Source organism: Drosophila virilis, chromosome 3 (assembly GCF_030788295.1).
Source record: "Drosophila virilis strain 15010-1051.87 chromosome 3, Dvir_AGI_RSII-ME, whole genome shotgun sequence".
NCBI classification, from domain to species: domain Eukaryota; kingdom Metazoa; phylum Arthropoda; class Insecta; order Diptera; family Drosophilidae; genus Drosophila; species Drosophila virilis.
In genome coordinates, this window is record NC_091545.1 from 21,274,043 (window position 1) to 21,300,337 (window position 26,295).

Below are 26,295 nucleotides of genomic sequence, written 5' to 3' on the forward strand. Positions count from 1 at the left end.
CATATTTTTCTCGGATATTAGCGATTTCCGGAGTTATTTCGAAAGTTAATTTTGTATCTCTGTGTTCTGTTTTTGCGATGTTGCAAATCTCACATTCATTTATTAGATTTTGAATTAGATTTTGATAATCTGGGAAATAGTGGGTTTCTTTGAACCAATTGATAGTTTTTTCAATTCCTGGATGTAATAATTCTTTGTGCTTTTTTAATATTAATTCTTTGAATTCTGCGTATGTTTGAAGGTCTATTAATTTTGTACTAGTTTTCATTGCCTTTGTTGAATTATTCGGACTTATTATTTCTAAGTAGGCTTCTTGAAAAATTGGAAAATCTGCTTCGTTGTGGAAGTATAGCACACTTTTCTTTGTGCATAAGTATTCTTTTATTAATTCTTTGGCATGCGTATTAGTCATGTCTTTGTACGTAATTTTTATGTTGGTTTTGTGAAAGTAATTCGTAACTTTTGTTTCGTTCTCGGTTCCTTTTTCAAATTCTATTTGTCGATTATAATAATTAAGTGGTCTTTCTGTGATTTGTAAATGGTTACTGTTGTCTTCTTGAGCACTATGTATTGTTGCTCTTGTGCTAATTGTATCTTCGCCTAAGAAGTTTTCGTTTAATTGAATTCTGGACAGAGCATCTGCCACATAATTTTCTTTTCCTGGGACGTATTTAATTTGGAAATCAAACTCATTTAGCTTGATCTTCCACCTTTGTAATTTCATGTTAGGTTCTTTCATATTATTTAACCAGACGAGTGGTCTGTGATCACTAAGGATTTGAAATTGTCGACCAAAGAGATAGGACCTAAAGTATTTAGTGGCCCAAACGATTGCTAATAATTCTTTTTCAATCGTTGAATAATTTAACTCATGCTCGTTGAGAGTTCTACTTGCATAGCATATAGGCTTATGCTCTTGCGAAAGGACGGCCCCTATTGCCATATTACTCGCGTCTGTAGTTAATGAAAATGGTTTTTCGAAGTTAGGGTATATTAAAATTGGGTCGGATGTTATGAGTACTTTTAGCTTTTCAAACGCTAGTTCGTAGTCTCTGTCTTTTATATTGATTTTTGCTCCCTTTTTTAATTTAAGTGTTAATGGTTTTACTATATTAGCGAAATTTGGTATAAATTTCCTATAGAAACCACATAATCCTAGAAATGATTTAATTTCTTTTGGGGTTTTTGGAATTGGGAATTTGACAATTGCTTGTATCTTGTTGGGATTTGGTTTTATACCCTCAGTTGTGATGATGTGACCGAGAAATTCAGTTTCTTTTCTCATAAACTCGCATTTATCCAACTGTAGTTTTAAGTTAGCTTCTCTAAGCTTCTTAAATACCTTTTGTAGCGACAAAATGTGTTCCTCCAATGAAGTGGAAAAAATAATAATGTCGTCTAAGTAGACCAGACAATCCTTAAAAATTAAATCTTCTAAGAGATTGTTCATACAACGTTGGAACGTTGCAGGTGCATTCTTAAGACCAAATGGCATGCGAGTGTACTCGTAATGGCCATGTTTAGTCGAAAATGCGGTCTTGGGTATTGAACCAGGATCCATTTGGATTTGGTGAAAGCCTTTGGCTAGATCAATGGTTGTGAAATATTGACATTTTCCAAGTTTGTCTAATATTTCATCCATGATCGGGATAGGGTATTTATCATTAATAGTTAGTTCATTGAGATTGCGGTAATCTATGACTAACCGGAATTTTTGCTTTCCAGATGCATCGTTTTTCTTTGGAACGATTATTACTGGTGAGCAGTAAGGGGATTTGGATTTACGTATGATATTTTGTTTTATCATATCGCTTATTTGTTTATTTACTTCCTCATCGTATATTTGAGGATATTTGTATGGACGCTTGTAAATTGGGTCCTCATGTTTTGTTAGAATTTTGTGTTTAATTGTACTAGTGAAAGTCAAATTGTCACCTTCATGGTACTGGATATCACGAAATTCATGTAAAACTTTTTTTATTTTTTCTTTTTCTTCTGAGTTTAGGTGCTCTAGCCTAAACTCATTGTTTTCTATTAATTCATTATTTATAGCGAAGTTAAATGGTCTGTCCTCTGTTGAGGGTGGATCAAGGCACTCTTGTGCGGTCATGTCCTCTTCGACCTCTTCGTCATTATATCTAAAACAAAAGTTAAATTCTCCTAAGGTTACGGATCCTTGTGCATAGTCTATTTTTGCTTGACATGCCTCAAGGTATTCTCTCCCAATCAGAACATCATAATGCTCTGAGAAGTCGTGAATATAGAATTTTTGTTTGCTCGGACAAATTTTGCTTGCTCCTAATCGTATACTTTGTTTTAATTCAATAACACCATTTATGGTGTGAACCTTTAATGTTTCGTTGTAAACTGGAAAATTTAAGCGGTTAGTTTTCATTAGATTAATGGTTGAACCTGTGTCGATGACACATTTTAGAACTTCGTCATTCATAATCAATTTTATGAATGGATTTCTTCTGTTTGTTCCGAGGCTTGCTGATGAAAATTTTCGGATGTATCCATTTTCATCTGCCCACTGTTACTATCTCTTTGACGTTTAGTCGGAGGGTTTGGTGCATTCAAGCGTGAATGGGACTGATTTTGGTAGTTTAAGGGATTTTGGTATCTACCTTGACTTAATTTCTGTTGGAACTCGTGGTGAGCTTTCTGATTGTCTTCGGACTTATTGTGCTGTTTATTTTGTGCGTGATAACTCTGATTTGTGTTGGAATAACCACTTGAAATGGTGGTTGGGTTAGCATTTTGCTGATAATTTCCCATGTTCCTACGATTGTTATTTGGATTTCCCTGAACATTATTATTTTTAGGTTTTTCAGTAACGCTATTTTCATATAATCCCTCTCTTTGAGCTACTTGCTTTAGTTTTTGTGTCGACGTAATGTCGTGTCTGGCTAACATCATGAAAAGCCTATCTGGTAATTTTTTTGTAATAACATCTTTGATTGTGTTATTCATAGCATTTGTATAAAGGGTTGTATTGCTAGGTATATTTTCTAGTGCTAACTTATTTAAAATAACAAAAGATTTATTCTCGAGCTCCTCGATGAACTTACGGACGTTTCCTTGGTAATTCGTGTTGTATAAGCGTCGAAGGAGTTCTTCAAATGGTGTCTGCACTTTGTATTCTTCAATCAATGCGTTTCTCAGCTCCTGCCAAGTGTTGGCTGCTGTCCTTTGTGATATTCTCTGAGCATCTCCTGTGACTTGCAATTCGATGGCTCCGTATAAGATGCTATGTTGTCTAACATCTCGGGTTGGATACAGGTGTAGGATGTAATCTATCCTTTTAATGAAGGCGTTTAGTTGATCCGTTGATCCGTCAAAGCTTGGCACCTGTCTAAGTTGTGAAAGGGCCTGGTTGAGGTGTTGTTCTGATAATTCCATTGTCATCTTGGTGTAATACACTTTTTTTTGAATAGTTTTGAGTTTGTAGGTTTGAACTTTATTGTTCTTTGATTTTGCACTTTTATTTTAAGTTAAAGTTTGTGATGGATTATTGTGTAAATGTTTTTTTTTTTTTTTGTGTGTGTGTCTTAAAAAGACTCAGTAATAACGTATTGCAGGGATCAAACGATATGCAAAGCCAGTCGTTATTAACTGTAGTAGCTTTATTGCCCAAAGGGTCAATATTATTAAGCTACTAATGACCCGAAGGTTCTTGTGCGGATACGTATTCGAGAAAATTTTTATTACACTCCGACAACACTTTCGGTCGCGATTGTGCGTTAGATCTGGGAATTAATTATCCTTTAGCGATCTTTAATTTTTCCCGACGTATCCTACCGGCTGCGCCAATTAAGTTTTACACGTTAGGTTACTATAAAAAAATATATTTCAATTTATTATTTTCACTTAACGGCTACTTTTGTTGAGTACATTCAGATTTGCTTCCCGAATATGAACTGATTTATCTAACTGTTGCGGTCGCTTAGCAAACTTCGCTTTGAGAGAGTTTGAGTCAAAATTGAGTGAAGTTTGAGCTGCGTCAGCAATTATGCGTGGGATAGTACTCTGATGGGAACATTGACAGTGGCGTGATATTTAGGGTGAATTGTTTATGTCTACCAAAGGGGGACAGTTTGATCTTGACCAATGTCGATGTTATCACCAGGCTCTTTGTTTACAATATTAGAAATGTTTATAATTGTGCTTATGCTTATGTGCTAAGTTATGTTAAAGGGTGGGTGCGACTATGGATATGTCACTATATATATATATATATATATTTATATATATATATTTATGTATATATGTATATTCGTACACTAAGTATAAGTAGGTAAATCGTGATTTGCCAATTTATCAAATAAATACATACATATACATACAAATACAATAAATTAAATTTACAAACGACAGGAACAAAGTTTGAACTTAAGACAATAAAAACAATAAACAACTAAATCAATCATTGCTCGCATTTACTTGCATATTTGGTTTGGGTCAGGGCGGTCGGGTGGTCGGGCGGTCGGGCGGTTGGTGTGGTATGTGTTGGATCCAGGGATTGGATTGGAGCTTGGTGACGTTGATATGTTTTATGTCCACCCGATACAAGCATATGACATGGTACTTCAATTAACTTAATATGTGTAAGATACTCATATATATATCTATATGTATATATGGTACATATTGTTGATACCGCTTAGATCAGCGCCGGTCTGAAGCCAATTATATGTGAAGGTCAAAAAAATATATGTATATAATTACTTTGCTAGATCTCAAAGCGCTGGCATAACATGGGGAGTGCGGGGTTCGAACCAGCTTTGTGATTCTAATCTAACAGCTAATCGAACAGAAGCACCAACTGGTTACTTGGTGTGTGTGAGAGAGTGTGGATCAGGCTATATTTGGGCTTGGGTTGGGTTCCTGTGCTCGAGATACATATATTAATCTGCATTTTTGTTTTTTATGTGTGTGTTTTTTGTATGTTGCTAGTTGTCATTGGGGTCGTTTTTCACTAACTCTTACAAATTTACTTCCTATAAGCTCTGATTGCGTAAGTTGTATGTATTTTAAAATTAATGTATTTTCAATTAGATTTAGGATTTGCATTCCCACAAAATTGCACAAAGTCCTTGACAGTTTGATGCGGCTGTTGTGTCAATGGAACCGCTGCTGAACCAGCGGGATGATTCTTGCTATTTGGTGTAAGCGGCGTTTAATCAAAATACCGAATAATCACATGTAAATTATTGTCCGAAAGTTGCCCGATCTGCTACAGGAACTGATCTAAACTAGCTCGATAGCCGGGCGCCCTGCTCGCTGACATGACCCGAAATCCGTGCCTGGCTACGGCCGTAGCAGCGCCAGCTTTGGTGCTTGCTGCTGCAGGTGATGCTCCCGTATGGCGATCAGCGACAGGGACCGGAATGCCGAAATCGGAGATGCGGCTGATCCATTGGCAACCACCGGCGGCAATGCGTACGGATCAGGGGACGCCGACGCCGACACGGACGCTGAGGCTGAGTGCGAGTGCGATTGCGATGGGTGTCATGGCTTGCCGCTTAGGCTGACGACATTTACACCAGGCGAGATCTTCCCGGAATTGGAGGAGGACGATGAAGAGGTCGAATTGCTGGATATTGGCCCGATCATATGCTGCACTGTCGAATGCGTTCCACTGGTGGGTATATGCACCACATCACAGCCCATCGACGACGACGAGCTGGACGCTGACGGCGATGCACCCGGCGGCGGTGCCACCTGTGCTGGTCCCGCATTGCTGCTGGTTGTCAGGCTGAGTGGCGCAAAGTGCTGGCCACCTGCTGCACCGGACACGGCCGCCTTCCACAGCAACGGATTCATGCCGAGCCCGTTGTGAGCCGCTAGACTGGCACCAAAATGCCGCTGATGCTCCAGAAACTCCTGCGTGGGTGCACTCAAATGGGCGGCAGCAGCTGCAGCCGGTCCATAGAAGCCGCGATACAAATCCGGACGCACATATGGCGCATAGTTGGGTATGCGAGCGGCCAGCGGCGAGAGTATCTTGCCCGGAGACGGATGCTGGTTGTGACCCGCATGGCCATAGAACGCCGGCTGAGACGGTGGCAGCTCGCCAGCAGGCGAGTTATCCTTGTTGCCCGAGCTCGACTCCTTGCCATCCTTGGCCATGTCGGCCAGCGACCAGATGCGCGGCTTCACGGCCAAACTGGCCCCAGTGCCGCCAACAGCAGTTTGCAGTGAATTCTGCTGCGCCTGCTGATGCTGCTGCAGTAGCTGCTGCTGATGATGGTGGTAGGCGGCTATGTCCGGTGGCGAGCCAGTCGGTGGCCGGAAGTGATGATGCAGGGCGGCGGGATGGAACAGCGGATGGGTGCCAGGTCGGTCGTAAAGATCTGGCGAGCCGTTTGGCGAACCGGGCCGCGACTCAGACCATTCGCTGTTATTGCTCTCGCCGGGCCGGTCGGTCATCATATCGCCCAGTCGCCCGATACGGTCCTTGTCATCATTTGAGCCCAGGCCAGAGTCCTTTGCATCTGCAATGAGTTAATTGTGGCCAAATAAGTATACAAGGGTATTTGAAAATTGTAATTTCGAATTCATTATAAAACAAATAAGTCCAAGGCTGTACATTTATTTCGCACTGCTTCCTCTTAAAGGATTTTTGAGGTAAAAGTTGATTGGATAGTTAACAAAATAATAATAATAATAATATGCACACAACCGTTGAATTTTTCCACGAATTTTCCACACTTCCAGGTGGAATTTTACAAAACGCAGTTACAGCACAAACTAGATCATATGGTTAGCACTGTACATCAATCAGTCATTCAGTCTACGAATCAGTCAGTCACCAAAAACTCATATAGAGATTATGGACCTCTTCAGTCAGTCAGTCACTCACTCAGTCAATCAATCAGTCACGATAAAATTCATATAGAATATAAATATATATTATGGAGTTCATCGGTCATTCAGTTAGTCAATCACTCACTCAGCCGATTAATCAGTCACGAGAAACTCTTGTTTTTTATAGACTTTGGAGTTATTCACTTACCTAGCAAATCGTTTTCCTCCGTGTTCTTATCGTTATCATCGTCGTCGTCAATGTTAGCATCATCGTCGTCGACTCGATTCCTTGGCTCCCAGGTCATTTTGTTCTCCTTTTTCAGTCTTCTTCTCGCATTTGCAAACCAGGTGGATACCTGGGTGAGCGTCATTTTAGTGATAATCGCCAGCATTATTTTCTCGCCCTTCGTGGGATAAGGATTCTTTTTGTGCTCGTTCAGCCAGGCCTTGAGCGTTGATGTCGTCTCGCGCGTTGCGTTCTTGCGCCGGGCACCATTCAAATCCATGCCATAGCTGCAATCAAAAAATAAAGGCCAAAAGATTAGAGAGAGCGACCTTTAACACAAGGGAAGGGTTTGGGTCGAACGACCGTCGGCTATACAGAGCAGTACACAGGTGGCAAAAATAATGGGAGCACCGGTTTTCACAGAGTCTAGCTAATTTAACGGGCCCAACTGTTTCCAAGCTGAGTTTATGCAGCGCTGCGAACCAGCAAGAAAAGTATTAGCTGCTTCGAACTGAACCAGGCCCTATCTAAAGCATAACCTTTGCTTTGTTTTATATTTTCGGAATTTGAAATAATAAAAATTTAAATTTAAATTTATTATTATTCCTTTTATTGGTTCAGGTTTCGGTCAAGCTGCCTTTTGGGCAATTGATTTGGCTTTAAGGTCGGTTCATAACAACAAATTAATGGGAATTCGGAATTCGAATCAGTTCGGTTTCATTTGGGAGCGCATCATCGATGGGCGGGCAGTTTGGCTCACTCTCGCTGGAACATTTGTTTATAATAAACACATTTGCTAGCCAAATGTGCAATGGGCCGCCTGTCTGCAGTGGCCAGCGACATTTATGTACACATGCTGCAGTTTGCGGTCGGGCAACACATTTCGGAGCTGACCATGGTAATTGCAATGGGCGCGACTGTCCTTTATCGTTTTTTGTGGGCAGCTAACATGGACATGGAGCTATGTGTGTCTGGCTGTGCGTCTGTCTGTGTTGTGTGTGTGTGTGTGCATGTTTTATACATGTGTATATATGCACAAGTGCATCCATAGACAGCAGCGGAACAGCAGATATGCGTACATATGTAGCTGTCCCATTTGTAGTTTCCAGCCAGCTGCACAACTGCTGGACTCGGACTCGGAGTCGGATACTGCAACTGCCATTTCGCGGCAGTTGCCGCCGATGCCAGTCTGTGTGTTTGTGTGTGTGTGTGTGTGTGTGTGTGCGAGAGTGTGCTCTGTGTGCGTTGCATTAATTAATTTAAATTTGAAAACGAAGTGTCGCCGAGTGCAAAACACCTGCGCCGACAGCCACTCACTGCCTTTGATCACTTGACAGTTGAATAAATTTTTTTAATTTTCCTATCAACGTCCGGCGGCTTTTTGCCTCAGCCCGCACACACGTGTGGCTGTAGATGTGAACGTGGATATGGATGCCGTTGTCAAACAATGCAGCGGGGGCTTGCGTACACGCCCCTTTTTAATCGGACAAGGTGGGGCCGAACGCACACATCCACAAATTTCTTTGCAGCTTTATCCACTGAATTCGGAATCGAATTTGCAGTTCTCTGGCAGCACGTCACGGCGAAATAACTCAAAATTGATTTATTGTGAATATGATTCGATAGACAACAACAACAACAACAACAAAAAAAACAAGAAGCTCAGCAACGACATGACTCAACTTTCAAATTTTTGTTATGGGTGTCAATTACTGTGGAAACAATGAGAGAGCAGCCAGCCAGCGCTCTACCTGACGTGACGGGATGTTGTCGCTGTTTTGTTTAAACGGACAACTCTGTTTGGAAATATCGATGTGTGTCGATGGGCAATACTCTGCGCTCTGCGTTGTCGTCGTTGTCGTCCAGCGGAAGCGGCCACTCCGCCAACGCCCGTCGGCCGATCATCAATTACAAGCAAATAAATTGTTGTTAATGATAGAAAATCAAATATATGCGTGTGTTTTATTGTTTTTATACGCATACCCATTGAATATGATGGAAAGGGGCTGGATTGCTTTTGGTAGCAGCTTGCAGGAAGTAAATATATTCTTGGCTAGTCTCTAGACTTGTTTCGAATTGGATTTATACATTGTTTTGGGCATAAGTCGATGCTTAAAGGAGCTGGAGACATCAAATTTGGAAATTGTGCTGTAGTATAGTAAAACACTGAAAACATCATATTTCTAATAAGTACAGTTTTGCACTCTTGTACATAATTGGATTGAAATTGGCAAAGGAAAGCACAACTGCTGTGAGTACTCGTCGAAGACATTTCAAATGTTCAGGGTATCTGTCAGTCGAGTACTCCCGAACATAGCTGGCTTGTTTTTCTTTTGTGCGTGCCAATGTGCATGGCTTTTACTTTTTACGCACATTGCGGCTAAGGTGAGCACCGAATTTGGCTGGCATTTTGAATGCAGCTGCACGCAACTGTGGCACAAAACTTTCAACAGTCACTGTGCCTACTCCTGATGTATTATTATTATTGCTGGCTACTACTGTTGCTGTTGCTGTTGCTGTAGTTGCTGCTGTTGGCCAGGGCCGCGCCCTAGTTGAGCATATGGTATTCATGTGCTGGTCACGTCTCCGGGCTGATGTGTTGGCGTTGATCGCCTGTCGGACCACCGTTCATGTTCTCGCCCGTTCAGAGTTGAGTCTTTTTGTTTAAATAGCAAATCTCTATGCCGACACACTCCTGATTGTGTTGGCTTGCTGGCTCAATGTCAAATTATTGTTATTCATCTGCTGCACTTACCTATTGAAGGGGTAACCGGCAAAGGCTGCGTCATACGGATGATACATTGATGGATACGGCCATGGTGCAGCTCCGGCCACCAGGTTCTCCTTTAAATCAATGCCGGCCTGCAATCGAATAAAAGCATAATCTATTAACTTTGGCATGTTTAATTACAATTAATGTTCTACACATACTAAATATATTGTATGTGGCTATAATCTCTCGAAAAATGAATATGTTGAACTGCTTGACCAATAGCCAAGACCTTGAACCGAAATTATTAAAAATCATGTTAAACAAATCATTAGTACATATTTTACGCTTTCATCTACTTATTTTTGGGAGGTATGCGTTATCAGAACGCTGCTTACAATGGGACAAAGTAGAATCTTTATGTTGGCCAACAAAATCATATAATATACGAGTGATCGGTAGGAAATTAGGTTCCTTTTCGACTAAGCTAAGCATTTACGAATTGGTCGAAAGGAAAGCCAACTCTATAGAAGAGGAACTGCATCGATTGGCACAGTGGGTAAAAATTGTAGCCAATGTTTATGAACATTGAATTCGGCCCATTGTACAGCAATATTTAGTGATAAGCCGGAGCAGTAAACGAAGCTTAGCGCCGATCTGTCGCCCATGAGGACAAGACGTGACCAAAGGGCGTCCGCATCCGCGTCCACGTCTGCATACATATATATATATATAAATATATATATTCACTTCAGATTCACAGCTATGACTATTTAATTTGATAATGAGATGCGAATACATGGATTTTGTACATAATACAAGTAGACGTAAATGAAACATATGTCGGGCTGCGGCCATCTCTTGCCACAGCGCGTAATTAAAATCACAAAAGCCCATAGATAGAGATACACGCACACACACACACACACACACACACAGAGGCATGTGTGTGTATGTGTATTGTTGATTAAGTGTAACATGACAATTACTTATATACACATTTAGTAATTTAGTCTTGTCTAAATTCACTGCGACAGATGTTGATGTCAGCTGTTTGTCGTGTACCAAGTGATAACAGGCCTAAAGATTGCACGGAGCCCAATCCAAAGAAAGGGGCTACAACAGGGGAAGGGGCGAGGGGGGTAGAACAGCTGCTGCAATGATAACAGAAGCCAACTACGATAAAACAGAGAATACCTAATAAAAAATTGGTTAAAACCCAAAATGAGGCATCGTTTATAGGCGTTATTTAAGAGGTTTTTTTTCTCAGCGATTACAAGAGATAAAAATACCTATGTATAGGTGTGCAAAGGTGGTGAAAGCATATGACGAAGCACGGTTTTTATTTGGTATCATTATACGGTATCGCCGCGATGGCAGTCAAAGGTCAGAAAACTGCTTGAAGCTGATCTAACGATCCATTTAATTGCTGCGATGATGGACAAAAAAATATGCACAAAAGAAGTTTGATGCAATCAAACTTCCTATAGATTTATGTACTAAAATAGTTCAAGCCTAAGATTCTACTATTGCCATATGTAAAAGATATCTTACCAATAGCTTGAGCATAATTGATATGATTGATACTATTAAAATACATTTGGACTGGAACTAGGCGAATATTAGTTGCTAAAGCCTTACTTGTATGCGTTCATAGGGTATCTCAATAACGGGTCGGCAAAGGTCAGACAACGGCTTGAACATGATGTAATATCAACGATTGATACGCATCTCAGTACATGACAAACGCACGGATAGCGCATTGTAGTTGCGCCGTATGTCTTCAGCGGGGAGTTTCCGTTCGCATGTGAAGTATGCGAATATACGACATTAAGGCGACTGACAACAGTTGCAGTTGTTGCAGTTGCAGTTTCTGTTAGCTGGGCCATCAGACGAGAGCTGCTGCTGGCAGCAAATCGGAAATATTTGTGTGTCGCCAATATGAGAATGTTGCCGTTGGCTGTGCTGTTTGGACCGATATCAACGCCAATCGCCAGGCAGAGTCAGTAGGAGAGACAGTGGGAGAGGAGAGAGGAACAGCTAAGGGCCACGACCGTCGGCGTGTCGGTTCGTCGAAGGTTCGCATGCCCAGCATGTGGTGAGTTTTGAGCCAAGCAGCGATAGAGACTGATAACCGGCGACAGAGATCTGTGCTGTGAGCCGTGGCCCTCGGCTGTGGCCGTTGTTGTGGTTGTCGTTGTCTACTGACAGGTCGACTGCAAGGAAGCGCTCGTAACGTGCAGTTCGCAGAAGTCATTTAGCAAAACGTTTTACAACCTTTTGGCAGACTCTGACAATATTAAATTACAGTTCTCGAATGCAAGCAAATACTCAAGTCTTCTTCGGCTCGGTAGGTCGAAAGTTGCCTAACCGAGCGATCAATTACCAGCTGGAGCTGAAGCTGGAGTTTCTGTTGCATCCCGATCCCAATACCGATCCCGACTTTGATTCCGATTCTGCTGGCGATTCCTCAATGAATCGCAACCGAACCGGTTTACATTTTTACAACTTTTACAATAATCGCATTCAACTATCAAACGTGCACCAGCAGCATGTTCAGCAACAGCATCCAGAGTATCCGCATCCGCATCCAACAAATCCATACAATCTCTTTCTTTGTGTGGAGCGTGTGTGTGGAGTGCGTGCTGCCTATGGACATGGACACGGACACGGACAGGGACATGCGAGTGAAGCGCATTCGGTGCAACATCCCATAAATTGTTGCGTTTGCTACCACTTACATAGGGTGCACGGCAGCCGGTCGTCCACCTCCGCTACCGGCGAACAGCTCCCAAGATTCTTGCGTGTGATGCAAAATATTAACAACATGAACAGACGACATGTGTGCAACTACGTTTTGCGTTTATTATTACTGGTAGTGGCAACAGCCACAACATTACTGCAGCATCCATTACAGCACTACAGTATTTGGGCCAGAACAGACATGGATGGAGCCAAGGCGCATGGCAAGTGATATACACAATTTATGTGTCTGCATAGGCCAGGATGCGATTCATCATTTCTATAATATGGCTGAGATACTTTCTTACCGTGTTGTGCTACGATGAACATTTTTATCTAACTTATGAACAGATTTTGTTGGTTTTCCAATTATTGCTCTATGATCAGAATTAATCGTAATATTCATGTTCGTTTAGGCTTGTCAAAGCTCATGGCAAATATTTAGTCTGCAGTTACTGGTTTACTGTTGCCCAAACGTTTAACTTGCATTCGACAGTTGGCAACTGCTCATTGTAAATATTTACAATGTGGATAACAGCACATGCTAACGGTATTCTACAGAATGCTGTATCATATTTACAATGAGCTTGGAGGGAAGCTCCAGCATGTTAAATAATAGATGGATTGCGAGTAAAACAGTAGCCTTTTGCCTCCTTGTATTGAGTTGTGGGTATCCGTATCTCGATCACATTGGTGACAGTGGGCAGCGCTTCGGGCTGTGTCGGTTCACGCATTGTGGAGTGCGATTTCACGGCTACCCTCGGCGTTTGGGAAGCGGCAAACTAATTAATTTATGAAAAAAAAAAACGAACAAACAGGGCATCATCTGATTTTCATTGTTAACTAAATCGTGAGACACTGTCTGCGCTTCACGCCAACGTCAATGGATGTCCCACGGACATAGCCCAACACCGACAATTGGCCGACACGTCGCGACTGCCCGAATCGATTTGACTTGGAGGCGGCTCTGGCACCGGCTGCGGCGACGGCGACATCTCCGGAACGGGTGCAGCCTTGCGGTTTGCCTGTGGTCTGTCGCCTGATGCGCCGCGATGCGAATGATGCGCGTAATGACGGGTCGAGTTAATTAATTGCTGCTTCGATTTAAAAATAAACGCACGTTTACGCAGCGCATTCCTGTCTGTACTCATTGGAACGAGCCGCGACCGAAGAATGAATGGAATCAGTAACAGCATCTGAATCAGCATCCAGCTGAATCAGATTCAGAATCAGAATCAGAATCTGAATCGGTATCGGGAATCGGTATCAACAGATTTCTGAGATTGACGACAGCGACAATTTTGACTTTCAAAATAGAATCCGTGCAGCGTCTAGCGCCAGCGCCAGCGCCAGCAATCCCTCAGGAGATGCCTCCTCGTGCCGCTCCACACACAGCAGTTGACAGTTATTGCGCTTGGCGCTTATAAAGTTGTACTGTGACTGTGATGAGGATGTGGAATGGATGGATGTGAACGTTGTGAGCGTGGAACGCCTGAAGCTGTTGTTGTTATGTGAAAGTTGTAAGTGTGGTTCTTGCTGCTTGTTTGCTTGGCTCCAGTTGTTCGTTGTTGTTGCTGTTGTTGTTGTTGTTGTTCGTTGTTGGCGTTGCCATGACTGCTAATTTGTTGTTTGTTGTAGGCAGCCATTCAAACATTCTCGTAGACACCCAGAGAGCTGCCTTGTGTTGTGTGTGTGTGTGTGTGTGTGTACATAAGAGTGCAAAATTTACTGTTAACGAACATTTTCAACTTTGCCAAAAAGCCAAACAACATCGGCAGCAACACAAAAACTTTCCACAACACTTACGGCAACAACAATGCGACCGTAGCATGGGTAAATGTATTTAGTACTTGGTTCTGGGCCCCAGCTCCAGATCCGTCACCTTGCCATTAGGGCAGCAACCCCCGAAAAAACAACACGACGAAAACGAGGACCCGGATGAGGACGAGGACACGGACGAGGACGACACTTCGACATTTTGAAAGTTGACAAATCAGTGCATGTACGTTCTCCGGCAAACCTCACCAGCTCCTGCGAACACTGCGACTGGGGGTTGTTTCTGAGCTGTCGAGTATGTGTGGACGAGATGTTGTGGGAGTGCTGCTGGGCTCTCCTGCCAACATATTTGGCATTGGTGCAAGCGAGTGGTCCGATTTGTAGTTGGCTTTTTGTGTTACATTTTGCAGGCAAGTTGCCAGCGGCACAAAGTTTTTGCAGTAGCTCCCGCAGGACCTGGCTGAGGATATGGATATACATGGTATCTATATACCGCATACACATTTGTGCGTTGTGCTGACTTTGTGTTGGCCCCGAGTAAGATTATTGTCGAGTGCGAAATTTCATGCCTGCATTGTTGTGTTGCTGTTGTTGTTGTTCTTGTTCTTGTTGCCTTTGACATTGACGTTGATGTAGATGTGCAGATTCTTGTTGTTGTTGATGATGTTGTGGCACTTAGTAAGAGTATGAAAAAGTCAATAGACCCGTAGCCCACAGTCCCACTCCAGCTGCAGCTGGACTCTCGTTTATCGAGTCCAGCTTGTCGTAGTTGTTTTTGCTGGTCTGAAAAACATCAAGTGCTTAACACCCGGTGCTTGCCTTAAGGCGGCATAGGACTGCGTCGAAAAATATCTATGATTGCGTTTGTCTAATTGGGCAGTGGCCGAGGGCAGCAGCAGCAGCGGCAGCTGAATCACGCGATTGCGTCCAGGATATGCAACATATGCGCTAACGTCAATGTCAACCTTAAGGATAAACGAAACAGAGAGATAAACTGACGGCTGGCTGACTTTGGCTGGGGGTTGGGGGCGGATCACAGGCGGACAGCCTGTCACTTGCGTGTTGACAAATTTATTAATAAGGTACGAAATACGCCAGTCGACGCCCTCAACGACACCGGGCGCGGCCTGGCCTATTTGTTGGCAGGCGGCGCTCTTCAAATGTTTCATGCCATTTGAAATGACAGCAGCGGGCCGCGCCGTTGCACCATCAGCCCATCCATCGAAAAGACACACCGAGAGCGAGACCGAGAGTGAGAGTGAGTGAGAGAGAGCGAGCACAGTGCCACATCCACCTTCAGCCATCATCCACCATTTAGCATGCGTCGCCGAGAGGCTCGGAAGACAACAAAATATATTCCCGTGCTGCGGCAAAATGACAGCCGCTTGACAGCTCGTGTCAAAGTAATGAATCCACCGCACAGAGCCGACACTTTTACAACTCCGGCCGAATGATATGTAGATGCTAAGAAAAATTGCTCCAGTTTAGCGCCGGCGGCTCTAAAGAAATGCCGCATTTGACTAATTACGATCGCCGGATGATTTATGCAGCTGCTTCGCCGGAAAATTCAGAAACTGTTTTGCCATTTTAAACGCTTTCAATCAATATGAATACACTTATAGATGCATGGCCAGCTCACAAATACACATGCACATCGATCTATATATGTTATTTATATATACGCATTAATCTGCTCGAGACATTGATTTTATTACAACTTTTATTGCTCAAGGGCGCGCGCGCAATAGTTAACTGACGCGTTTTCAAAGCTCCTGGCAAATGTTTAGCCTGCAGTTAAAACGCTTATCCCCGTCCTATCTTTATGGGAGGTAAATGTCGAAAGTTGGCAACGCCAGTGCAATAAAATTTGGCAACACTTCCAAATTGTTGCTCATTGTAAATATTTACAATGTACTCTATGTAATGTTCTGTCGCATTTGCAATGAGCTTGAAGCTAAAGTCATGCACAATAGATAGCTTTTTTATGGCTATAGAATTTACTTTGAAACAGTAGCTTTTAACCTTTTAATATGAACGTTAGTCTGCGTTGACAGATCGTATATATGGACATTCTCCTCACGAATACATATATACACAAAACAATATATGTATATATATATATATTATGCATAAATCTGCTGCGTCAGCGAAGCGTAGGCGCCTTTGGAGGCATTGAGAGCGACAGTGTTTAATCACCAATCGATAAATTCAAATGCGACGAATTTTTGTATATTTTTTTGTTGTGTTTTTAATAAGTATCTTTAATGACAATACGAAAGCGGCAACAAAACAAAACCAAATTTATGCAAAACCGCAGCTACTGGCGGCAGGCCGGTTTGTTTTTTTTTTTTTGTCTGCTTGGCTGGCAGCTGCCGCTGCCTAAGCTTCTTCAAATGCAAATCAATATACTTATGCACACACACACACACACACACACGCACACACACACATGATTATATGCTGATGTTCGTAAGTAGTACGACGATCGATTTTTTCACCCGGTCAGTTTTTAGTGGCGTCAGACACACACACACACATAGGCAAACACATTTGTTTATGTATGATTAGATTAAATTATGAATATCGGCCGAGAGAGGTATTAACTTATTTGATATAACTATTATGAACATAAAAATCTTGAACAAACTGGTTCAAAATAAAGTTCGCTTAGTTTTTTATTTCGATTTTTTTTCTTCCGATTTTGACAGATTGAAGCTTCATTTAAATATTTTCATATTTCAAAATTATATTTGACAATCAATGCTGAAGCGTAAATTTGTTAAATAAAGTACGTGCAAACGCAAATATTTAAATTTTAAAATCGACATTTTGCTTAAATATTTCACATTTTTCATGCATGTTTTTTTTTTGGAAATATAAATAAAGAATTATTTGCTAGCAGCAGATAAATTTATGCATATTATTTAAACAAAAATGTATATATTTGATAAAGCTTTTCTTTGTGCCATTAAATCTCAAAACAAAAACATATGCCAGTAAAATAAATAAAAATATAAAATATATTCCACAATATATACGAATGTCAGTTAATGCTGAATACAAAATAGCATTCATACGAAAGAGCATCTAGCCATAGTATATAATGTAAACATATCCTGTTACGTAATTCCCAAGCACCTACAAGATATTGTATCAACTTATATACACACACACACACACACACACCCGAACACACACACAAACACAAGTGCTGCGCACTGAATGCACTTGTAAAATGCATTTTAAATTAGTTTCTGCGTTTTATATGCGATTGTCATAAAATTAGAGTTTGAGGAAGACAATTTAACATACACGACAAATAAAGGCTTCAGCTCAAAATGAGACCCTTTTATTGGCTCAATTTGTAGTGCTGTTAAAAAATATATGTTTGGGAAGACTCCTCAATTTGACAATGACATTCGCACAACTTTTTTGGATACCCTTTTCATAAATTTCATAGATAAATTATATCAGATGATCAGCGTCTGATGCGAAAGGCTGTCAAATAATAATAATATAATAAAATAATATGAAGAAATGAAAATAACAATAAAAATAATAATATTCAAAACCAGCAACACTTCATAATCAAGTTTTATCAATTTTTTTGGTACTATATTGTTTTATTGGTCTAACTCACGACGATCGACTAATTGATTGTCTTCGTATCCATGTGTCAAGTAACGAGCTAATAGCTATTGATTCTCATTATTTGAAATTCGAGCGAATTGAAAAGCCACACACAGCAGATCCGGTCGGGGCACGGCCAGCGACGCAGTTGGGGGTCCTGACCCCTGGCCGTACCGTACCGCTGGTAGGTGACCCTCGGCACCGCATGTGGTCCAAGGAAGTCAAACCAAATAGAATTGTTTGCAAACAAAAGCAAATTACACGCTGCTATTAGAAATAATTCGGCGAACAATGGACACGCCGTGAAGCGCCGGACATGCTGTAACAGGACCTTTGTATGGCCGGGCAGTGCAGCAGCAGAGGAGGCAGCAGAAAAGCAAACTTAGTTCTGTGGCCTCAGAATAATGCGGCTTGAAATATCACCCAGGCCAGAGCTCACCAGGCGGCGGTTGGTCAGCACCAAAAGGTCAGACATGCCATAAGCATAGGCACCAGGCACAAGGTCTACTTAGAGCTCCAAGTCTTGACAAATCTGTGCCTAGAATGCCAATGGCCCAGGTCCAGGCCCAGTGGGCAGAGCGAAAGCCAAACGAAAGACAACACATGTTCGGAAGCCTGGCCCTGCTGCCTTGCCCTGGTGCGTGGCCCTGGCACACGATCAAATGACGACAACGACAACTACAACTACAACGACGACGACGACGACGACGACGACGACGACGACGATGACGGTGGTCCCTGGTCGGACGTTGGACAAATTCACAAATTTATTGCACCATTGTTAAGACGCATGAGTTATGAACAGGCTGCATTTGGACGGGACTGAGCTGGGTTTTGCATGCGCGCGTTTACTTACCGGATTAGCGTAGAATGGAGGCTGATCAGCGGCGATGCCCGACAGGTAGGCAGACATGCCCTCTGGGTAGACGCCGAGCGGCACGCCGCCGGGTCCGGCGACGAGTCCACCGGCCGCAGCTAAACGCTGATAGTTCAGCATATCGTATTGGCAGGAGCAAATGGTCTGGCCGCTAACGGGATCCGTGTAGATGGTGCGCCCGGTGTCACAGCAGCGATTCGGATTCGGATTGCCAGAGCCTGGCGCTGGCGGCACGCCCGGCGGCGGTCCAACGCCCACAGACGGCATTGTTGATGGTCCGGCGCCAGCGCTGCTGCCGGCCGATCCCGCGCCGTATGGCGTGACAGCGGCCGAGCACGGTGAGCCGGAGCGAGCACCCGGCGGCACTGTTGATGTTACCATTCCAGAGCCTGGCCCAGTCAATGGCAGGGGCACACCCGGCGGCAAGCCGGCGGCAGCAGCAGCTACGGCTGCGGTAAGCGTTGGTCCCGGGCCGGCACCAATGCCGTGGCCGGAGCCGGTGCTGGTGCCCGTGCCGGTGCCGGTGCCGGTTGTTGGATTCGCTAGCGTTGGCAACGGTGGCAACGTCGATGATGCTGGCTGTGAGAGCGGCGTCTGTGCGGCGTTCGAAGTGGGCGTGGTAGGCGATGAGGCAGCAAGGCGAGTTGAAACGGCATTCTGCAAGTGAAAAAGAAAAACCAAATAGATGAGCGATTGCAAATGCCAAGCGGACAAACTACTGCCAACTCCCAACTGTCTACCGTCTACTGTCTACTGTCTACTGTACCTGGCTGGCAGCTAGCAGCGCGCGCGGCAAAACTTAATTAAAATCGTTGCCCCCTCTTATCAATGCGATAAGCGCGTCTCTTGTGTACACACACACACACACACACACACACACACGAGCAAACAGCAAACCGACCCTAGAACCAATAGGCCCGATACCCCTTAATAGCCACATCTTTGACTATGTCCTAGGCGATCATCAAAGTGGGGCCGCCATTAACAACAAATCATGTTTTCGATTGACAACATTGATTTAAATTACACAGCCGATTGCTGGCAGCGCGGCCAACTGCAACGACAACTGCAGCAACAGCAACAGCAACAACAACTGCAACGACAACATCGTCCTAAGAGCAATTTGATTGTGTGCGTGTGTATCTGTGTGCTTGTGTGTCCAATGACTGGAAACGGGCTTTGTGCATCTTGGTCCGTGCCCATGTTTTTTGTGTGTGCACATAAGCCTATCGCGCACTTTTGTCAACACTTTTAGTCAAGCAACAGCAACAACTGCAACAAGAACAACAACAACAACAACAACAACAACAACTGCAACAAGAACAACAACAACAACAACAACACACATTCGCACATGCGGCCTGCAGAGACACACAAACAAGTTTCAGTTTTATTTATTATCGTCTCTTTGGCTGCTTTCGTAAACTTTTCTCGATTTTGGTCTCTTGGTTGTCGGCTCTTTGCCCGGTTTTTTTTTGTTTTTTTTTTCATTTTCTTCTTCTTATTTTACTCATGTTTCAAGGCTCTAGATTGGATTTTTATCTGGCCGGCCAAACACAGTGAGCGATATCACAAAATAGGCACAGATATAGACGGATGCACTGTCTCCACCTCGTAAGCAACGCCTTCCCTACCCCATACCACTGCCCCTTCCCCGTGCCGGACTACTCTAAACAACTGAAGTGGCCATACGCGATTAAAAATTAATTCTCTGACCCATATGAAGACCATTTTTCGGGTTTCTGATGGGGCTGATGGGGGTTATCAGTTGGCGCCTTTGAATCAGCCGCCGCGGATGTTTATCGCCAGGCTACGCCATGTCTTCTACGCGACAATATATATGTTATATATATATATATATATATATGTACACATTTGGAGGCATGGCATGTGAGTTTCTCTAGTGGAACATCCAAAATGGAAAACGCTATCGAATCGAGTATTTGTATAAACAAATGCTTGTGTGTAGTCAACAACTTGAGAATTATTCGAAAGTGTTGTATATCCATACACACACATTCACACACACACACACACATACTGAGTGTGTGACAGAGGAATTTTCGATCTAAACAGCGATTTGCATTTTCGCTGCGACTTCAATTCGGATATTTCGGTTTCAGATTCAGATTCGGTTTCGGTTTCAGTTTTCTTTGTTGTTCTACAAGTTGCATTTCATATGATTTGTTTTTGTTGTTCTGTTGTTGTTTTGTTTATCGCAAGCATTTTATGGGCTCTTTTCATAGCGCTTGTTCTCGTTACTTATTTGTAATTAATGTGCCAAAGTGTGTGTGACAGTGTGCGTGTGTGTGTGTGTGTGTTGGCGCTGAAGTGTCAAGTATAAGTTGAATTGATTACATTTGACCAAAGAGGCAACATTAACTTGCCATATTTGCCACTCTATGTAGATCGTATTACCAGGCATACAACATGCTGGCTCTTGAAAACAGAGACACACACACACACACGCATATATACACACACAGAAGCACAACAGACACACAACTCGCACAAATGTGTGGACACAGAAGCATAGCGATATCCACTCTAGTAGTTAGTACGTGTTCGGTTATGCACCTATCTGTAGTATAGTGTCTTTATGTAGTTTATATACACCCGCAACTGTCCCGTTCCGCACCTAAACCCTCCCCCCCTCCCTCTCACCATCATTTGGTATCATGTATGGACACATGTCCCCGCTGGCCCGCGATCTGGCATGAGGCAAGAAACACAGCGAATACGCTGTACGAATGTGGCACCAAAAATGTATGGTCTGACATTTGGGGATTGAAAATGGATTTGGCAGACATCGATTTGAAATTTCTTTTGTTTCGATTTATTTTTAAAAATGCCTGCACATGCCGCACACTCTTCTGCCTCTTGCGCTTTTTACCGATCTCTGCCTCTGTCAAGACGAATTTGCTGCAACTAACACCTTGTCGAACAAGTGAAAATTAATTTGAAAATCTCGCTTAAATATTTTAAAACTTTGTTTTCATCTTGGGCAAATTTTAGGAGTTTTTTTAAAGAGAAATATTGGTGGAAAAATTGAATAAAAATAATGGGAAGACGACTGGCTTGCCTAGACATTGCATCTTTAACATTAAGTGAACACGAATATATAGTTAAACTAATACCAGCCCTTTTATGAACCTAAATATACTGATTCCTGTTGGTCTTGTTATATTTTTTATTCATTAAAATAGCATTATGAAAATTACAATCTTGCATTCCGAAATATATAACATATATACATTAACAGTTGGTTCTGTAAGGTGGAACATCAGTAAAACATGATCGTCTGGTATAAATATATAAATTGAACAATCTGATTATTTTTTCAACACATAGATCTTAAGTCTGTGATCTTTAATATTGATGTCTCGTGGGGTATTTATATCGTATGATATATATAAAAACAGTTTGTTGGTCTGAAATCGAATTGAAATCTCTGTTTAACTGCTATGAAAATTGGATTTGAATCTTAAAGCCTGTTCATCTAAGCTTTTTATGTTTTGAAATAACTGATAATTAAGTTTACGAATTCCTATTGATTTTCTGTATGATTTTTCAAATATTCTCTTTGTCTAATCAGCAATAGAGTTTAAGATGTTTATGTCTACTTATTTCCCATTTATTTCCTAGTTATCTAGTCAGTCCGATATTATAAAATACTCTCTGTTCATTTGTTACTTTTTCGGCAGTTGTTTGAGTTTAGTTTCTTAGTTGATAAGCTTGTGGTACTTACCATTACTAAACAGACACCGGTTTCATTACTGTGCACTGTCATTTAATTTCGGTTTGCTTTCCAGGTTGAACTAATAATAATTATGTGTACTCAAAAAATGCACGGCACGATTTTGAACAAAACAAAGCAAAAGCCGCACAATTTTCCAAATTCGTTTGAATTGGACTCAAAATTTTTAGCTGCAACTTGTGCATTAACTGAACTTCTTCCGTGTTGGTTCTCCAAATTGAGTTGTTTTGATTTCTTATTTGCTTTTTTCTTTTATTGTAATATTTTTTTTTGGTGTATTATAATTATGTTGAATTTCTTGTAACTTCCAGCGAACACTCTTTAAGTGCGCGTGTGTGTATGTGTGTGTGTGTGTGTGTATGAGTGGGTGTGCACCACATGTATTTCAAAACTAGCGCGAATTTTACACTTTTTTCATGGTGCGCATATGCCGACGGTCAAACGATTGAACGGTTAAACAATCCAAAAGTCGGAACAGTTTGCGATTGAGAACTACGATATATGAAAATCTTAGCGCCTGCTGCTGCCTGGTTACAGTGGTGGCAAATGCAAAGGCAAAGGCAAAGGCATTAGCGAAAACGAAGTCGGTATCGAAGTTTGAGCCGGAGCCGTAGCCGGAGCCGGAGTCGAAATCAGAGTTGGAGTCGGAGACGGAGGCGAAGGCGAGCCAATGCAAGGCGAACGCACGTACTGTTTGGAATCGAGGCGGCGAGGCGGCACGACAGGCTGCGACTAGCGCTGCGGGCACTACGGGCACTGACAGAGGCGCTGGCACTGGCACTGACAGAGGCAGAGGCGCACACAGGCACGAACGAGCTGAAGCTGACTGACGAACGAACGAACGATACGAACAATCTGCGTAACAGCCAAAAGTAGACTAACATGAGTTTCTTGAGCAACTACAAAGTGTACGACAAATGGGAATTACACGACAACCGACAATCGAAAACAGCGAAAACAGCAACAACAGCAACAGCAACAGCACAGCAGCAGCAGCAGCAGCGAGCGGCAGCTACAAGCAGCGTCGCTACCACAAGAGCAACTCACACACACACACACGCACACAGATACGCTTCGAATGCACACAGATAAGCCCGGTGCGACTGTGTGTGTGAGAGAGAGCGCCGGGGACTGTGAACAAAACTCGTTTCTCCCCTAATTCGTATGGTTGTGTGCGTACGCTGTGCTCTCTCGCGGCTGTCAGTGTGTGTGCCTGTGTGTGTGTGTGTGTGTGTGTGAGCCACAGCAAAAGCAGAAAAAGTATCAACAGCAACAGCAACAACAACAACAACGAGCAACAGCGACCGTAACAACGGCAATAATGATTATCATTAAAAGTGGGCTGGCTGTTTGTCACGCGTACCGTGTGTGCGAGCGAGACGGACTGCTGGTTTGCTGGTTTCGCTACTGCAGCAGAACAATAACAACAACAGCATTGAGAACCGGTTGCGTCACGGCGACAGCAACTGCGGCTGCAGCGACAGCAAAACAACAACAACAGCAACGATAACAGCAACGAGAACAACAACAACTGCTACAACTACAACAGCACAAAAATTATCTGAAAGCTGCTGCGACCATAAATAAAGTATCTGGGCTATTGCGCTGAGCGCTAGCGAGAGCGAGACAGCACCTGAGAGTGGCCACGAATCGCATTCGCTCAGTAGGTTGTTGTGCGCTTGTTGGTTGTTGCCTGTTGGCTGTTGGCTGTTGTCGGGCATCTCGTGTGGACGCCGAGTGCGACTTTGTTGTTGCTGTTGCTGTTGCTGTTGCTGTTGCCCCGCGTGTTAAGTGCGAGCGAGCCAGCAGAACATGAAAAAATTAACTTAACAACTAGAAAAATGGCTGTTATTGCGTGTTGTTGTAAATGCCGATGTATGTATTTGTACGCACTGTTGTTGCCTTTGTCTTTGTTATTGTTGTTGTTGCTGCTGTTGCTGCTGCTGCTGCTGTTGTTGCAGCTACTTGCTGCTGCTGCTGCTGCCGTCAAGCTGGGGGCTTGGAACTGGTTGTCGGTACGTTGTACAAGTATTTGTTGCCATAAACAACACGAGCGAGCAGCGAGAAAGCGAACCGCTCGAACCGTAATGGAAAATAAGAAAAACTTGATGAACATGAACAAAACTCGTGAAAGGGGTGGGCCGATGTTTCAGTTGCTGCCACTGCCACCGCTGCTGCTTCAGCTTCAGCTTCAGCTTCTGCTTTAGCTACAGCTGTGTTGAGCTCAGTTTGGTTTTATCAACCTCTGCTGCCGCTTGCCGCTTGCCGCTTGCCACTTGCCTCTGCCGCCTGATGACCACGTTGGCTGCCTGGCTGCCTGGCTGGCTCTTGCTGGATTGGCGGCATCTTCCGCGCTGCTGCTGCTTCTGCTCCCGCTGGCGCCGACTATGCCACCGATACCGATACCGACAGCGACACCGCGACTGCCACTGCCACCGCAGCTGCTGCTGCTATTGCATGCGCGCTTACATTTTATTACGGAGATATTTGTTGTTTTTTTTTGCTTTGTGTTTTTTTTTTTTTTTTGGTTTTGCCTCCCTCTTTGGCGGGGGGGTTTCTTTAACTTTTTCTAATTAATTGAAACGCCACTCGTGAGGAGTGACGACGCCGACGGCTGTCCGCGACAACGTGCAACGCGGGCGAGTGAGCGAGATCGCTGGCGCAAGCGAGATGGCGACTGTGGGGAGCGCGAGCGAGTGAGCGGGAAAGAGAGAGAGAAGGAGAGTGCGCTATCGAATCGTTTTTGTAGCTACATTTTAACAAAGATACATATTTATGCACACACATAGAGACAACTACATACATAGATGTACGTACACATGTATCAACATATGTATGCCATTTGAATGGGAAACGTTTGCCGCGCTGCAGCTAAATTTCATTTTAAGCTTTATATTGCCACCCTCCACACACACACACACACACACACACACACCACCACACTCGACTTCGTCCCTACACTCCCACTCCGTCCGCGTGCGGGTGTCGCACACGCCGAAAACAAATTCCTACAGCATTTAAATGAAGTTACTTTGTTGTACTCATGTAAGTGAGTTGGTTTTGCGACAGCCTCTGATACGTTTATTCCCCCTCCGTTCCACCTTCCTTTGCTCTCTGCCTCTCTTTCCCTCTATATATATATATACATATATCTCTTTCTCTCTCTGTCTGTTAACGCATCCGGGTATCCTCTGTGGGCCAAGCCACCATTTGGCAGCTGCTAGATGATGTGTAGAAAAACGAAAATCTTGTTGATGATAATGTTTCTTCCTCATTGAACAGCAACAAAATTTAAGCACTTTGGGCGTATTGACCATATACATATGTATCTAAACATTTACACATAAGCTTATAAGCCACAATTCATATAATTCAAATCTTGGTAAGAAGCACAAATTGACACCTGAAAGTGGTTTGAGTCAAAATATTTTAAAATTGTTATTATTAAAACAGATTTTCTATTATACGAATTATACGAAACTTTTTAAGCGGATAATATTTATAATACTAATGATACCATAATAATAATAATGTTAATAGTAATAACAAAAAGTAAAATCAATTACCACAACATTCTGAAAAAAATAATAAATAAATATTTAAGTATGAATACTTTTAATTTTTAATTATTGCTTAAGATTCTTCTTACAGTTCAATAAATATTTTACAGCCATAAATAAAATAATATGTAATATATATTCATTTTTTATAATAATGAAAGTCTCGTATTGAATATTTCTTCAAGCAAATTTAATTTAATATGATAT

The 26,295-nt window shown here is 42.7% G+C and overlaps 1 protein-coding gene across 1 annotated transcript; it reads right to left on the reverse strand.

The window, feature by feature from the left end:
• Window positions 1–1,567: 1,567 nt before the first annotated feature.
• mirr (iroquois-class homeodomain protein mirror) lies at window positions 1,568–23,414 on the reverse strand. The gene is made up of 5 exons (XM_002048121.4): window positions 22,520–23,414; window positions 18,751–19,428; window positions 9,792–9,898; window positions 7,019–7,323; window positions 1,568–6,497 (listed from the first exon to the last, which is right to left on the reverse strand). The coding sequence occupies exons 1-5, from the start codon at window positions 22,559–22,561 to the stop codon at window positions 5,512–5,514; spliced, it is 2,118 nt and encodes a 705-aa protein (XP_002048157.3). The 5' UTR covers window positions 22,562–23,414; the 3' UTR covers window positions 1,568–5,511.
• Window positions 23,415–26,295: the final 2,881 nt, after the last annotated feature.